The following is a 14,602-nucleotide window of genomic DNA, read 5'->3' as shown; positions in this document are numbered from 1 at the left end:
ATTGGCAGTTGGAATGGGTATCAGATGTGGGAGAGGAATTGAAATGGCATGAAAATGGGAGTTCTGTGTGCTCTGTAAATCAGTTGCTTAGTCTGCGTTTGGATCAGCGATATAGAGAAGGCCACATCATAATGCAACAGACAAGGTTGGAAGAGGTGCACGTGAAGTTTTGCTCAAATGAAAGGATTGAAATGGTGGAGGGATTGTAATGTGTCCCGGATATAGGTGGAAAGGGAACTGGACACGGGGAGGCAGGATAGTGTCAGGTATGAGGAGATAACTTCAGTGGGACAACAGCAGGCAGAAAAAAATGGGCCTGGCAGGGCAGTGCTGTTTGTGGATTTGGGCAAGAGATAGAAGCTGGAAGGCAGGGTTGTGGCACTATCAGATTGTGGGTTGGGGTGGGGAGATCTGCTGTGATGAAATCTCTGATAGTGCAGAATGCGGTTGCCTGGTGTTTTGCTTCTGGTGTGGCCATGGTTCAGGAGAATATAGGAGGAGGCATCTGAGAGCTGCCATGTGGCCTCTGCAAGGCAAAGGTCAGTCTACCAGACCATCAAGGCACTGCCCTGATCTACAGGTGAGATGACTAGATTGGGATTGGAGTGCTGTGTGTTTGTGGGTTGTAGGTGGGTTGTTGTTGAGCTTGATGTGGATGAAGGGATTTTAAAATTTAAAGTTAAAACCACAATCCATTTCCATTAATTTTGTTTAAATTTGATAATTGTTTTCATAAAATTAATGACACAAACAATTTTGTAGATCTCCCTTCCAGATCAATGTACTGATAATTACCAAAATTACCATTTAGGAAAAAGTTGAGACTAAAATAATGGCTACAACAGCAAAACAACAAAGATATAATAATCAAAAGCCAAAAGGTAGAAGTTACTGGGAATGTTCAGCAGAACAGGCAGTTTCTTTGGATAGAGAAATTCAATTAATATTTCAGGTCAATGACCCTGCTTCTAAACTGGAAACATTTCAAAAACAAGCTTGTTTAAACTTGCAAAGAGGGAGGGATAGGAAGAACAAAGGGAATGTCTGGAGACGAAGATGGATGACACAGATTTCTGCTGAAGGGAGAGGGTGCTGCAGGCTTGTTAACGTCAGCTAATCTGTCCAGAGGAGATGTAAATAGAGGAAGAACAGTGAAGAGAGAAGCTGCTGGCAATATGATAACCTGATCACAGCATTTGCTGCAAATACTAAAGGAGAATGTTGAGAAAGAAGAGAAAAGAGGGAGAGGGAGAGGGACGAGGGCCAGTGGGGACAGAGAGGTGGCAGAGGAGCAGCAGGTGGAGGAGGGGCAGGGAAGAGGGGGGTGGGTGGGAGAGAGTGAGAGGGGGAGGGGGAAGGGGAGGAGGAGGGAGAGGGAAGGAGGGAGAGGAGAGAGAAGGAGGGAGAGAAACACACATTCATGTTGTTGAAAGGCTGGAGCGATTGGGCTTGTATACACTGGAATTTAGAAGGATGAGGGGGGATCTTATTGAAACATATAAGATAATTAGGGGATTGGACACATTAGAGGCAGGAAACATGTTCCCAATGTTGGGGGAGTCCAGAACAAGGGGCCACAGTTTAAGAATAAGGGGTAGGCCATTTAGAACGGAGATGAGGAAGAACTTTTTCAGTCAGAGTGGTGAAGGTGTGGAATTCTCTGCCTCAGAAGGCAGTGGAGGCCAGTTCGTTGGATGCTTTCAAGAGAGAGCTGGATAGAGCTCTTAAGGATAGCGGAGTGAGGGGGTATGGGGAGAAGGCAGGAACGAGGTACTGATTGAGAGTGATCAGCCATGATCGCATTGAATGGCGGTGCTGGCTCGAAGGGCTGAATGGCCTACTCCTGCACCTATTGTCTATTGTCTATTCAGGCAGAGAGATACACGCAGAGGCAGAGATAAGAAGAGACAGACAGAGTCTTGAGGGCTTTGTCCATTTTCCCTTTTTGGATGCTGCCTGGTAATGTGGGCATTTCCACCATTCTCCATCGTTGTTACAGACATCCAGCCTTTGCCTGTGTTTTGCATTTCAATGTCTGGCCAGTTCTAATGCAACTTTTTTTGTCTCTCAGCAGATATGGCCTGACCTATCAGGCTTTCCTTGAATTCTCCTTCATATCAGACTTCCAGGAACTGGTGTATTCTGTATTTCAAAGTTCCAGCAGTTTTTTTCCCCTCTCTCTACACATACCTCCTCCAAACAGATGTCATATAGGCAACAAAAAAATTACCAAACAAGTTTTATAAATAAACACAATATACTTGTGTAGGTTTTAGTATTCAAAATAAGCATTACCTTTTCCTCTTCTGCAGCATTTACCTGTGTCTGAAACTGTAAGGAACATCACCAGTTAATATTTAAAAAAAACTAAAATAAGCCTATGTCATAACATTTTTCCACTTGACAGCAATTTACTCTCCAGTCGGAGGCCAATTGTAACAGAATAACTTCAACTCCCCATATTTAAAATAAGGTATTTTTGCTTTCTTCGGTACAAATGAAGCAAGATGATTGCTGACATATTTTGTCCACAAATAATTCCTAACACCATACCATGTAAGATCCACACATCAAATAAGTACAAGTCTATCAGTATTTTAGCTAAACTATTGTATGAATGACAAATTACTAGATTTAAACAGTTGGATAGCACACAAAACCCTACATTGTCCTAAGACCGACAGCATAAAATAAATATTGCTGTGTTGATTAGATCCTTTAAATTTGGAAACAACTGGTATAACTACAGGAATTTATACAATTTTAAAACACTTAATCAAGGCACATTATTGTGGATTTAAATCTATAAAAGCGCATTTATGTTCAAAACAGCAATAATTAATTGTCTTTGGTATGGCCTTATATTCATCTAAGGTAAACAATGGATAAGTTGTCCTAAAGAAGTTACAAAACATTACAATACAATAACAATACAAATTAAACTCCCATATTCCAACAATATGTGCTAAATTAAGTTAGAAAGCGTCTGCACCATTAGAATTTACGCATCATAAGAAGTTAATATATCGCAAACTGTTTTACTGTCAAAAAAATGTTTTCCTTAATTGATCGCAAAAGAAATATACCTGTTTTTTTAGAGAAATTATAGTTTCTTCATGCTGACTGGATAGTGCATTATATTGATGCTGTAATGATTCCTACATTACAAATAAACATCGGTGAACCAAACTATACTATCAATTAATAAAAAGAACACTCAAAATTGATTACAATATTTGAACACAACAGTTTTGAAATCAATAAATCTGAATTTTTGTCCAAAAAAACCTTTAAAATTAGAACAGTGAAAATGATTTTTAGTTTCTTGCATTTCAATTGAAATACAGTTTAAAGCCATGCTTAGATTTTTCATGCATTTGAATGCATTTGCAATGCCTAAATAATTCTATACAGCTTAGAAGCAAACAAGATCAGTATCAATTTTGCAGAATAGTTAAGTATGATATTTTAATGTAAAGTCTACAGGGAAAGTTCACTTTCAAGGTTCAGTCATCTGGATAAAAGCAGGTAAGGGCAGAAAAAAAGGGAGAATACAAAAAGCAGAAGATAAAATCTTCTTCATGAAATGGCTGAATATACGCATTATCTTAATAAATGCTCATGTAAAACATACAGAACCACAATCTATGTTGGATTTTGTCCCTGCTTGTCACTTAGTGGAATTGTTTGTCATGAGTCTTGCCAAATACTTTCCAAAATATCTTAAAGTACACTGTCCATCATTAATGTTCTTTCTTCCTACACATTTCTCCAGGATACAGCAATAGAATCAGAAAAAAAACATTTCTCACATTTTATATGTGGAATAAATTATTTCTATTTAATGAACAAATTTTACATTTTGTTCAAAATATATTGAAATATTAACCTGTTCTCCAAAGTTAGTTAATGGAATATATGTGCAATGGTTTAATAGCTAATTCTGTCAAGATTGTCACCACATCATTACCTCTGTATTTTACTGCCTGTATTCAAAATCTTCAGTGGCTTATTTCACATTTGTTATTCACCAATCATACAGCTCAAACCTCTTGCTCTCCATGTCAATTTTCTAATCAATAACATTCCAACAGAAACAAACTCTAACATGCAGTAATCATGACTGCTACATTATTAGCAACACACAAACCAAAATTAATAATGTTCCTCGGCTCAAATCCAACGAGTCCCAATACCTATCTCAGACAGCTTGCCGCACCACATCGATCTCAAACATATTAAACTCCAGGTACACCCCCTACCAAGTGTTTCATGATCTTCAGCCACCCAGCCAAAGGATTTTCTGGGGCTCCGAGACAATAAAACGTGCACAAGCAGGAAGAAAAGGGAGAGAGATATGCTGTTAACAGAAGAGAAAGAAAGAAAACCTTACTGAAGCAGAGGGAGGAGAGGCATGCAAAGGCAGCCAATAAATCTGGATGTTTTCAGAGATGTTTTCAAACAAGACATATTAGGATACAGCATGAATAATTTGTTTGCACAGGGTATAAGGTTTTCTTTTCTGTACATAGTGATCAAGCCAACAACTGATGTTGTTCACTACACGAGTATCAAGTACTTTAACATGACAGACAGTACCGGCAGTTAATCCACAACTATTGGTTGTGGATATCACACCAGTACAATAATCTATTCTCAATCTAATCTGTTTAGTTGTATCTTAATATTGCATGCAGAATAGATTATTTGATACAAAGATGGTTTAAAAATAAATAAATGTAAAAATATACGGTGCTACTCATATGATCAATCTACAGAGCATGAAAGAATGACTGAGCACCAGATTATCAAAAGTCACAATAGTCATGGGGTCGTAAACTCTGCAGCTGGGATTACTCAGAATCAAAGTTGTCACTAACGGTACATTTTCTATTTCAGATCAGTGTAGCACCACACCAAATAAAGTCCCTAGTTGTGTCCAATGCGCTGTAACTTCCCAACAAATAATAGAGTACATACAGGTTTTGAGGAGGCAAACAAAAGGAAATTGGATTAGAAAGAACAATCAAATAAACAAGAAACATCATCGATTTGCTTTATATGATAAGGATAATCTCCAAAACAAAACCATCACAAATCCTTTATGGTGCTTCATTAAATGCATCAATTTAAGAAACCTTTCTCCATTTATGAAAAATATGCATTTTATATGATTTCAAATACTATACCATATTTTTTTGTGTGCCAATACAATACCTTTTGCCATTCCAGTTCTTGCTTCTCCACCACAAGTTTACTGATTTGTTCTTCATACCGACTTTCTGCAGCCTAAAACATGCACTAAATCAGTACCAAAAAAACTTAGTAAAACGCAAACTTTAATTATTCAACAGTAGTCTGGTCTGCAACATGATTTGGCAAAACAATTCAATCAGCTGAACTGACTATAACTATATTTTATAGGATACACAGCTTTTTATTGTGATGATAAAATAAGGTTTGTAACATTTATACTATAAAGAAAATATGTTTTACTGAAAGCTACATCGTACAAAACTGTAATTATTCCTCCTCCAGAGCCCCAAGGTGGAAAAATAAAGCAAATTACCTCATGCACCTCCTGATTTTTAAAAAAATTTAGTAGGAGTACAAATCTTGTGCAGTGTTATTTATACAATGTCATTAGAGAGCACTGCTACCATAACAGCAGAAATTACACACAAGATAAAGCACTTAAATATTTCAAGTGCAGAATAAAAAAAATATGCATCAAAGGTCATATTTCCTTGCTGAAGTTTTATAATGAAAAGTCAACAGCGACCTTACATTTCTTCATTCCATAGCCACATATGCCACAACTAATAAACTTACACACTGTGACAAAATCAGAAATCACCTTGCCCACTAAACAAATTTGTTCTAATTTCACGAATATATGTTTTATCATTAAACTAGCACTAGCCAATCTTCTTTGAACAACATATGGGACTTGAACATACAACAGCAGATTGCCCAGCTTCTAGCCCATTGCCCGAACATGGTGGCCATACACCATGTCTCAGTAACTCTTATGTTCAACGGATGAGGAGGGTCAAGAAAGCTGAACACCCGCCCATAGTTGGCAGATATCTTGCAAGGTAGAGCAAGTTACAAGTGAACAGTCTGCCTCGAGCAGCGTATCCTGAGACTCTGACCCCAGACATGTTTAAAAAATTGTAAATAAAAACAACTTTAATAAAAGCACATCAAAATACTAACAAATAATTAATATTATTAAAATTAAAATAAGTAAATCACTTAACTTCATTTTTTCCATCCCAGCCATCCTTAGCATAATGTTGAGGGCCAGATGCAAAATGTACTCGGACCCTCTTTCTCTGCAGCATAGTCTTCCTCTGCCACTGGGTTCAACAATGAAATTCCAAGAAATCGAAAGAAAAAAATATTGATAGCCAATGGTCCCCTTTGGGAAACCGCCAGCTATCAGGTGGCATGATTTGTCCTAAAATCTAGATCAACACCAGTACAAATTCTGAGAAAGAACAACTCATTTGCAGGTGTCGGCCTTTGAAGAAGGTTGTATTTGTTCATTTGTATGGATGTTAAGAAACCCCACTGTACTATTTGAAAAACAAGAGAAATATCTTCTGAAGAGTGATCAATATTTTTGCCACAATCACCTGGTCACAAGACATTCTTCAGGCTTTTATCTAGAATCCTACTATATGTCGAATGGTTGCCATTTTCACTTAATAGCATCACTGGCTGGACTTCAAAAGCAATCCCTTATGTGGAAAATGCACTGGACCTTCCCAATTTCTTTATTCACATAAAAGGATGATGGGATATCTTTCATCTCACTAAGTTATGCAAGGTCAGGTTCTTAAAATAACTTCACAAATTAAAGAACAACAACTTAAAGGTAGTAAACAAGATACAACCACAAAAGGTTTCCTGAAATAGTGGTTTGTAATTATGCCTTTAAATAATTAAGGAGTAATTTTTCAAAGATTTTGCGATAATGGGTCATTTGTTCCTGCGGAATATTTTTGAATGCATCTAATGTATGGTGCAACCAAATGAAATGGAACGTTGCAGTTTGACTTTTATCACTGATTTTCAACCATATAGTTCCAATGAAAATAACGGATGTTGCTAAAGTACAATGGCAAGGAGGAATTTTCATCAGTGATAATAATTTCAATCCAGCAACTTTAATGAAATATTCAAATGCTTCCAATTTGCATTACCAAATTGAAACTTGACATTTGGGAAAATATATACACATTCCCTTAATATGATAGTAATAAGAGTTTTCATAATTCTTCAATAATGGTTGTGACAAATCTCCATGAACAATCAATATCAATAAGTTAGCGGTAAAGGCAGCACAAACAAACCAAAAAAGGGAAATGGGAAACCAACAATTTTCTCATTAGGTAATCTGCCACATGCTTCCAATGTATCAAAGTGAAGAGTTGATAATATTGCAATGTGGAATAGTTCCCGACTCACTTATTATTTTAAACCTGAGAACAGCATAAGTAATACCATGACATCTCCAAACATGTTTGCCTCTTTTAAGGATTGCTCCTTCTCCCCCCCCCCCCCCCTACCGTTAAATAAGTGACTTGATCCAATTATATTGAACTGCAATGGTGTAGCCAAGTGAAAAATCAGGCAGCTGGCTATTAGCTTATTAAGTTCATAAATGATAGAAGCAGAATTTGGCAATTCAGCCCATCAAGTCTACTCCGCCATTCAATCATGGCTGATCTATCTCTCCCTCCTAACCCCATTCTCCTGCCTTCTCCCCATAACCCCTGACACCCGTATTAATCAAGAGTCTATCTATCTCTGCCTTAAACATGTACAATGACTTGGCTTCCACAGCCTTCTGTGGCAATGAATTCCACAGATTCACCACCCTCTGACTAAATAAATTCCTCCTCATCTCCTTCCTAAAAGAATGTCCTTTAATGACCTCTGGACCTGGATTCTCCCACTAGTGGAAACATCCTCTCCACATCCACTCTATCCAGGCCTTTCACTATTCTGAGGTCCCCCCTCATCCTTCTAAACTCCAGCGAGTAGAGGCCCAATGCCGTCAAATGCCCAGTATTTGTTAACCCACTCAATCCTGAGATAATTCTCGTAAACTTCCTCTGGACCATCTCCAGAGCCAGCACATCCTTCCTCAGATATGGGGCCCAAAATTGCTCACAATAATCCAAATGCAGTCTGACCAGTGCCTAATAGAGCCTCAATTTCCAATCCACCAATGCCTTAATTTTTTTGTGTTTGAATATCTCTGTACACGACTCTTTCATATTACTATCTCTCCATGAATATTTTTCTTTTCCAGTTCTGGTATCTTGAATTCCTCCACTTTCCTTGCTCCAAACCTGATAATGTCATCACCAATTTAAGTCCTAAGCTCTGGAACAATACTACAAATGGAGACACAACAATTTGCAGATAATGGAATCTTGAACAAAAAAACAGCTGCTAGAAGAACTCTGCAGGTCATGTAGTATCTGTGGAGGGAAATGGGCTGACACCATTTTGGGTCAAGACCCTTCTTCTGGGGGTCCTGAAGAAGGATTCTGACCTGAAACATTGCCTGTCCTTTTTCCTCTACAGGTGTTGCCAGATCGCTGAGTTCCTCCAGCAGTTTGTTTTTTACTGCAAGTGGATTTTTTTAAACTGCTCTCTTTAATTGCAATGCTTCATGTATTGTAAACTTTCCTCACTATACAGAGTTATCAAATATGGCTGAAAAATGCAAATTGTCAGCAAGCAAAAAATTAACAAATGCCTAAATTCAAGTAAGAATTTAGGTGCTTCACGCCAATACAGACCATAGTGCCAATGGATTGTTTACTATGCCACACCAGCTTCCCCGTTTTTATTTGGTACAAAAAGTTATTTCCTAAGCAGAATGTTTTGATTGGAGAGACTTCTGCTTCTTGACCCTGAACATATTTAGGGCCAAGCTAGCTTAGGTCAAGAAGGTTTCACTGCTGTTAGGTTACTTTACTCTTTTCCACATGCTCATAATCTACCTCCTACAAAATTGCAATCTTCCCTTTCTCATGACTCCGAGCCAAATAGTTTTCATACTTCACAGCCTCCTCTGTTTTAATACGCTGATTGGGATATCTCAGAATGCCCCAGCAAAAAAAAGGTGAAACAAAGGGTAAGCTTAAGAAGATTTCTGGCAACACAACATCAGTTGTAAAAACACGATCGTCTTACAAAAAAAATAAATCATATTGATAACAGCATCCCTTTAAGATGCTTTTTCCACATTTTACGGTGAAGAAAGTTGACAAAATCCTATAAAACGACTTTTATTTATGTAGGTCCCTTTTGCATACAACATTATAACTGATCTTTAACTCATGATGGACAATTTCCACTCCATATTTTCTAAGGTCAATCATTCAAGTCCAAGTAAAACTTCCTTGATGTTATTCAACAAAAATAAAGTTTCACGGAACATTCTGATAACAGTGCACAAGGTGCCAGCTGGAAGCTAGGTAACATAAAAAGTCTGTACCTCATTAAATTTGGCATCTAAAGAATTCTCCCTCTGTCAGGTTGAACAAGAAATCACTTGTAGAAGCCAAACTGTCCTACATGCAATTGATTGGGTTTTTGCAACACCTATGTATTTTTATCAAGATCCAAAATGAAGTAATTCAAATACTGGTATCACTTTTTGACATTTGAAGACAGAGCTTATTTCTTGTTTGTGCATCAACCTATGCTCGAGACATAGATTAATTGCTGAATTCAGCCTATCTGTTAAAACTAATAGTGCATAAGAAACAGGGCCAGAGAGAACCTTTGGTCTATGGTAAATAAACCACACACTGACAACCTATAAAACTTCCATTTAACTTTAAGGTATAAATTAACGCACCTCTAAAAATGGCTCAAACAAGGGAAGATTTTTTTGGAAAAAATAATTGATATTAAGTCTATGATTAAAAGAAACCAACTTTATGATGAATATTATGTAAAGACTCTTTTGTGTCTATGTCAAAAAAGATACAATGCATAAATAAACATGTTTTATAAAACAATTCTTACCAGAACAAGGAACATTTATGGACTCCACAAGAGGTGATGTGAAGCTATAATTGACAGGAAGGAGCTCCTTATACCCATTATTGGATATTTTAATTAAGGTTGCGACTTTGAACTGGTGGTCAAGTCTTTTATGAACACCCAGAACTATGCCAAAAACAGTTTACCAACAGTATTTAAAGTCCACACTCTAGATAGTATGTTTTCAATGTTAGGGTATAGCTGACGTGTGCTGCCATCATAGTGTTATAAACATTGGGAGCTTTTGTTATAAGATTATTCATAACTGTTCCCTGCTCTAGCTCAATGAAAGCAATATCCAATTGTCCGGCCACACAGTGGCACAGCGGTAGAGTTGCTGCCTTACACCGCTTACAGCGCCAGAGACCCGGGTTCTATCATGGCTATGGGTGCTTGTCTGTATGGAGTTTGTTCCTCCCCTGACTTGTGTGGGTTTACTTTGAGAACTTCAGTTTCCTCCCACACTTCAAAGACCTATAGGTTTGTAGGTTAATCGGCTTGGTATAAATGTTAAAAAATGTCCCTTGAGTCAGACAGTGTTAATATGCTGGGATTGCTGGTCGGTGCGGACTCGGTGGGCCGAAGGGGCTGTTTCCGCATTGTATCTCTAAAACTAAAAAAAACTAAAACTAAATTATCCCCTGTCCCATTGCTATTTCCATTATAGTGACATACTTTTTCTATTCTTATTTCAGTACATATCCAATTCCATATTGAAAGTTACAATCAAATCTAGCTCCACTACCATTTCACAGCAAACAATAAATTTTCTTTATTTCCTCTATGACTATTTTGCTAATTATCTTCATCCTGTATTTGAAGCAGATGAGCACTTCTGGAAAGTTCCCTCATCAAAACAACCACCAAACTTTGATCTTTTGGAAGCAGTTAGACTTCATAGCAGCCGAATGATACATTGAACATTCCTATCCTTTTGCAACAGAGCATTAGCACTGTGACAATGAACAACACTTCAGGAGATTTACATTCACATGTGTACGCTAGGCGTTCTGTGCATTGCCAAGTGGAAAGTAATATTTTCCAGTAAAATACTTTGAAAGCTCTACTATCTGATGAGATCAAATGATACCTCCTCGCATAGATAGCAGAACTAAATAACAGAAGACGCCAGAAACCTATACTTCAAGATGCCATTCAACAACTAACATTATTCCTTTAGATTTTTTTTAGATTTAGATTTAGAGATACAGCGCGGAAACAGGCCCTTCGGCCCACCGAGTACGCGCCGCCCAGCAATCCCCGCACACTAACACTATCCTACACACACTAGGGACAATTTTTACATTTACCCAGTCAATTAATCTACATACCTGTACGTCTTTGGAGTGTGGGAGGAAACCGAAGATCTCGGAGAAAACCCATGCAGGTCACGGGGAGAACGTACAAACTCCGTACAGACGGCGCACGTAGTCAGGATTGAACCTGAGTCTCCAGCGCTGCATTCGCTGTAAGGCAGCAACTCTACCGCTGTGCCACCGTGCAATATAAAGGGATCTTTCCAGTGGCTGGAGTCTTCCCAAACACAAACACAAAAAAAAATCATAATTCAGGACAGCAAACCATGCAGCCCTCTGCTATCACAGAAACAGTATCTTAGGGTTGTGACTTTAGCTCAAACATCTCAACTTGTATCCATAAACACCTTCTTTCTCTTCAAATCACTCAATGATTTTGCAATGTTCAACTCACTATACCAGCTTTCAGCAATTCCTGGCAAGATCCTTGATTGGGGTGGTTTGTAACAGTCATATTCATTTGACTAATACATGCCATTTGGCGATATGAACATTGATCTTGGTATTGGTATTGGTCTACTATCGTCACATCTACCAAGAAACAATGAAAAATCTTTCTTGCGTGCTATCCAGGCAAATCATATCATACACAAGTACGTCAAGGCAGGAAAAAATAGACACATATTGATGAATATAAATTTTTACAGTACAGATAAAAACAACAAAGGTTGCAACATGGTTGGCTGGAAGATCAGGAATTCATGCTCAGCATCAGAATCAGAATAACCTTTATTGTTTTCCAAAAAACATGTCTTTTGGACGAAATTCCGTCACCCACAGTCCAATAATAAGAAGCAATAAAAATAAAGCAATAACACACACAATCACAAAACCAACACAAAACAAGAAAAAAAACATCCATCACAGTGAGTCTCCTCCAGTCACTTCCTCGCTGTGATGGAAGGCCAGAATGTCTTTTCTCTTCCCTGCCGTCTTCTCCCGCGGTCAGACTGTTGAACTTGCCACATCGGGGCAGTCGAGGCTCCCGACATTGAAGCCCCTGCCGGGCAGTGGAAAATTCCACGGCCGGTTCCAGGCCGCACCGGACAGTGAAAGGTCCGCAGTGGGCCGACCCAAGCCCCGCAATTCGGGGCGGGCGAAGACGCTGCCGCTGCCGGAGCTCCCGATGTCGGCCCCCACCCAGGGGCCTGCGAGCTTCCGACGTCCACGCGGCCCGCGGCCAAAGCCTCCGGAGCCTCCGAAGGCGAGTCGCAGCCGCACTCACAGCGCCACCACAGCCTCCGAAGGCAGCCAGCTCCGCAGATGGTGAGTACAGTCCGCAGGCTCTGCAAACCAGAGCCTCAGGTGGTTCCAGCTGGAGGCCGCCAGCTCCAGGTGTTTGGCGGATGGTAGGCCGCAGCGGGAACGGAGACACGACCCAGAAAAAAGGTCGCGTCTCCGTACGGAAGAGACAATTTTTACAGTTCCCCCCCCCCCCCACACATGCTTTTTGGGGTGGGTGATGTCATTCCATTGACTTTCTATTCAAAATCAGCATTGAATGCATTTGACTTATCGGGGAGGGATGCTTTGTTACCAATGATTCTGCCCAACTTCGCTTTGCAGCTCATTACAGCACTCAAGCCTTGCCCCAATCGACGGGTGACTGTTTGCTTAGTCTAATGACTTTGCAAAAGGCGTATTTCCAGTACAGGTCAGAGTTACCTTGCTTGAAAGCCTCAGACTTTGCCTTCAATAAAGAATGGATTTCCCGGTTCGTCCATGGTTTCCAGTTGGGGAACACTCAGAATGACTTCTTCGGCATGCAGTCTTCTATATACTGATAATAGTCTGCACTGGCAGCATTTTGGTTGGGTACTAGAATGTGAACCTGTTCACCAACGTCAGGCAGTCACACAGAAGTCATTTATTCCATCAGACTAGCAGAGCACAACTTCTTGTGTCACGTGTGGCTGCGCCTAACGGCTGCGGCTCGCTGGCAGTCTGTTTGTCTTTTTTCCTTTTTTTTGTTTGTGTGTCGGTGTTGCGATGGTTTTTGTTTCTGTTTTTGGCTGTGTATGTGTGTGGGGGGTGGGGCGGGGTGGGGTGGGGCGGGAGGTGGTGGGGTGGGGGAAACCTTTCTTTTTTTAGGTCTCTTCCCCGTGGCGCAGCTCGGCCGCGGGGCCTTCCATCGCCCGCGGGGCCTTCCATCGCCCGCGGGGCCTTCCATCGCCCGGCGCGGCTCGGCCGCTGGACTTAACATCGCCAGCGCGGCTCCTAACAATGCCCGGTGCGGCTCGGCCGCGGGGCCTTCCATCGCCCGGCGCGGCTCGGCCACTGGACTTAACATCGCCGGCGCGGCTCGGCCGCGGGACGTTTCAGTGCCCGGTGCGGCTCGGCCGCGGGGCCTTCCATCCCCTTGCGGGGGCTGTGCGTGTCGGTCGCCTCGGTAGGGGTCGAGCTGCCTGTCCGTGGGCGTGGGGGGAAGAGAGTGGAAGTTTTGATGCCTTCCATCACAGTGAGGGGGCGTTTGGAGTCACTGTGATGGATGTTTGTGTTGGGGTCGTGTGTCCTGTGTTCTTTTCTTTTTTGTTGTGTTCAGTGACTGCTGGAAATGTAATTTCGTTCGGTATCTGTACCGAATGACAATAAAGTTCTGTATTGTATATTCTTGCCTCAGTTTCAACTTGTACGCTTGTAACTGGTCCCTAGTTCTAGATTTTCCCACAAGGAGAAATATCCCCTCAGCACCTACACTGTCAATGACCCTCACAATCTCAGACATTTCAATAAGATCACCATTCATTCTTCTAAACATCAATGAATATTAAATATAGTTTTTCAAGCATTATCTACCTCCTTAGATCAAATTCAATTATCATGGAATACAGAAAATCTATAAACAGAATGAAACAGAATTACAAGACTACAGTGTCACTGTCAGCCAGGCATAACATTTAAAATATCAATTATTGACCATCATTTCACAAGTAAACAAAAAGCTGGTAATTTAAATATATTACAGTTTTCAAACTGCAGTCACAAAATGGAAAATTAACCTGTCTGGCAATGTAGTTTAAAGGCTAAAAATTCTAAGGGAATTAAGAACATTTCCTGCTCCCCTTCAACAAAATGGCAGCTCCAAAATACAGATCAATCCTGGTATTGCATTAGACATCACTATATCCATGGAGTCGTTGATTTTTACGGCACAGCAGAAACGGGTTCTTATGCTGGCCAAGCCCATGCCAATCTGCTTGCTCATCTAC

The 14,602-nt window shown here is 40.1% G+C and overlaps 1 protein-coding gene across 7 annotated transcripts in view; it reads right to left on the bottom strand.

The window, feature by feature from the left end:
- ccdc73 (coiled-coil domain containing 73) overlaps nucleotides 1-14,602 on the bottom strand; it is a 102,706-nt gene that overhangs the window by 52,665 nt on the left and 35,439 nt on the right. For all 7 annotated transcript variants that reach the window (XM_078415568.1, XM_078415570.1, XM_078415569.1 and 4 more), the window contains exons 3-5: nucleotides 5,218-5,289; nucleotides 3,087-3,158; nucleotides 2,296-2,331 (exon numbers count right to left, since the gene is read on the bottom strand). In XM_078415568.1, the coding sequence (XP_078271694.1) occupies nucleotides 2,296-2,331; nucleotides 3,087-3,158; nucleotides 5,218-5,289 (180 nt within the window). The remainder of the gene's footprint in view (nucleotides 1-2,295; nucleotides 2,332-3,086; nucleotides 3,159-5,217; nucleotides 5,290-14,602) is intronic.

Source organism: Rhinoraja longicauda, chromosome 18 (genome assembly GCF_053455715.1).
Source record: "Rhinoraja longicauda isolate Sanriku21f chromosome 18, sRhiLon1.1, whole genome shotgun sequence".
In the NCBI taxonomy this organism is placed as follows: Eukaryota; Metazoa; Chordata; class Chondrichthyes; order Rajiformes; family Arhynchobatidae; genus Rhinoraja; species Rhinoraja longicauda.
This window is presented reverse-complemented; position numbering and strand designations above follow the sequence as displayed.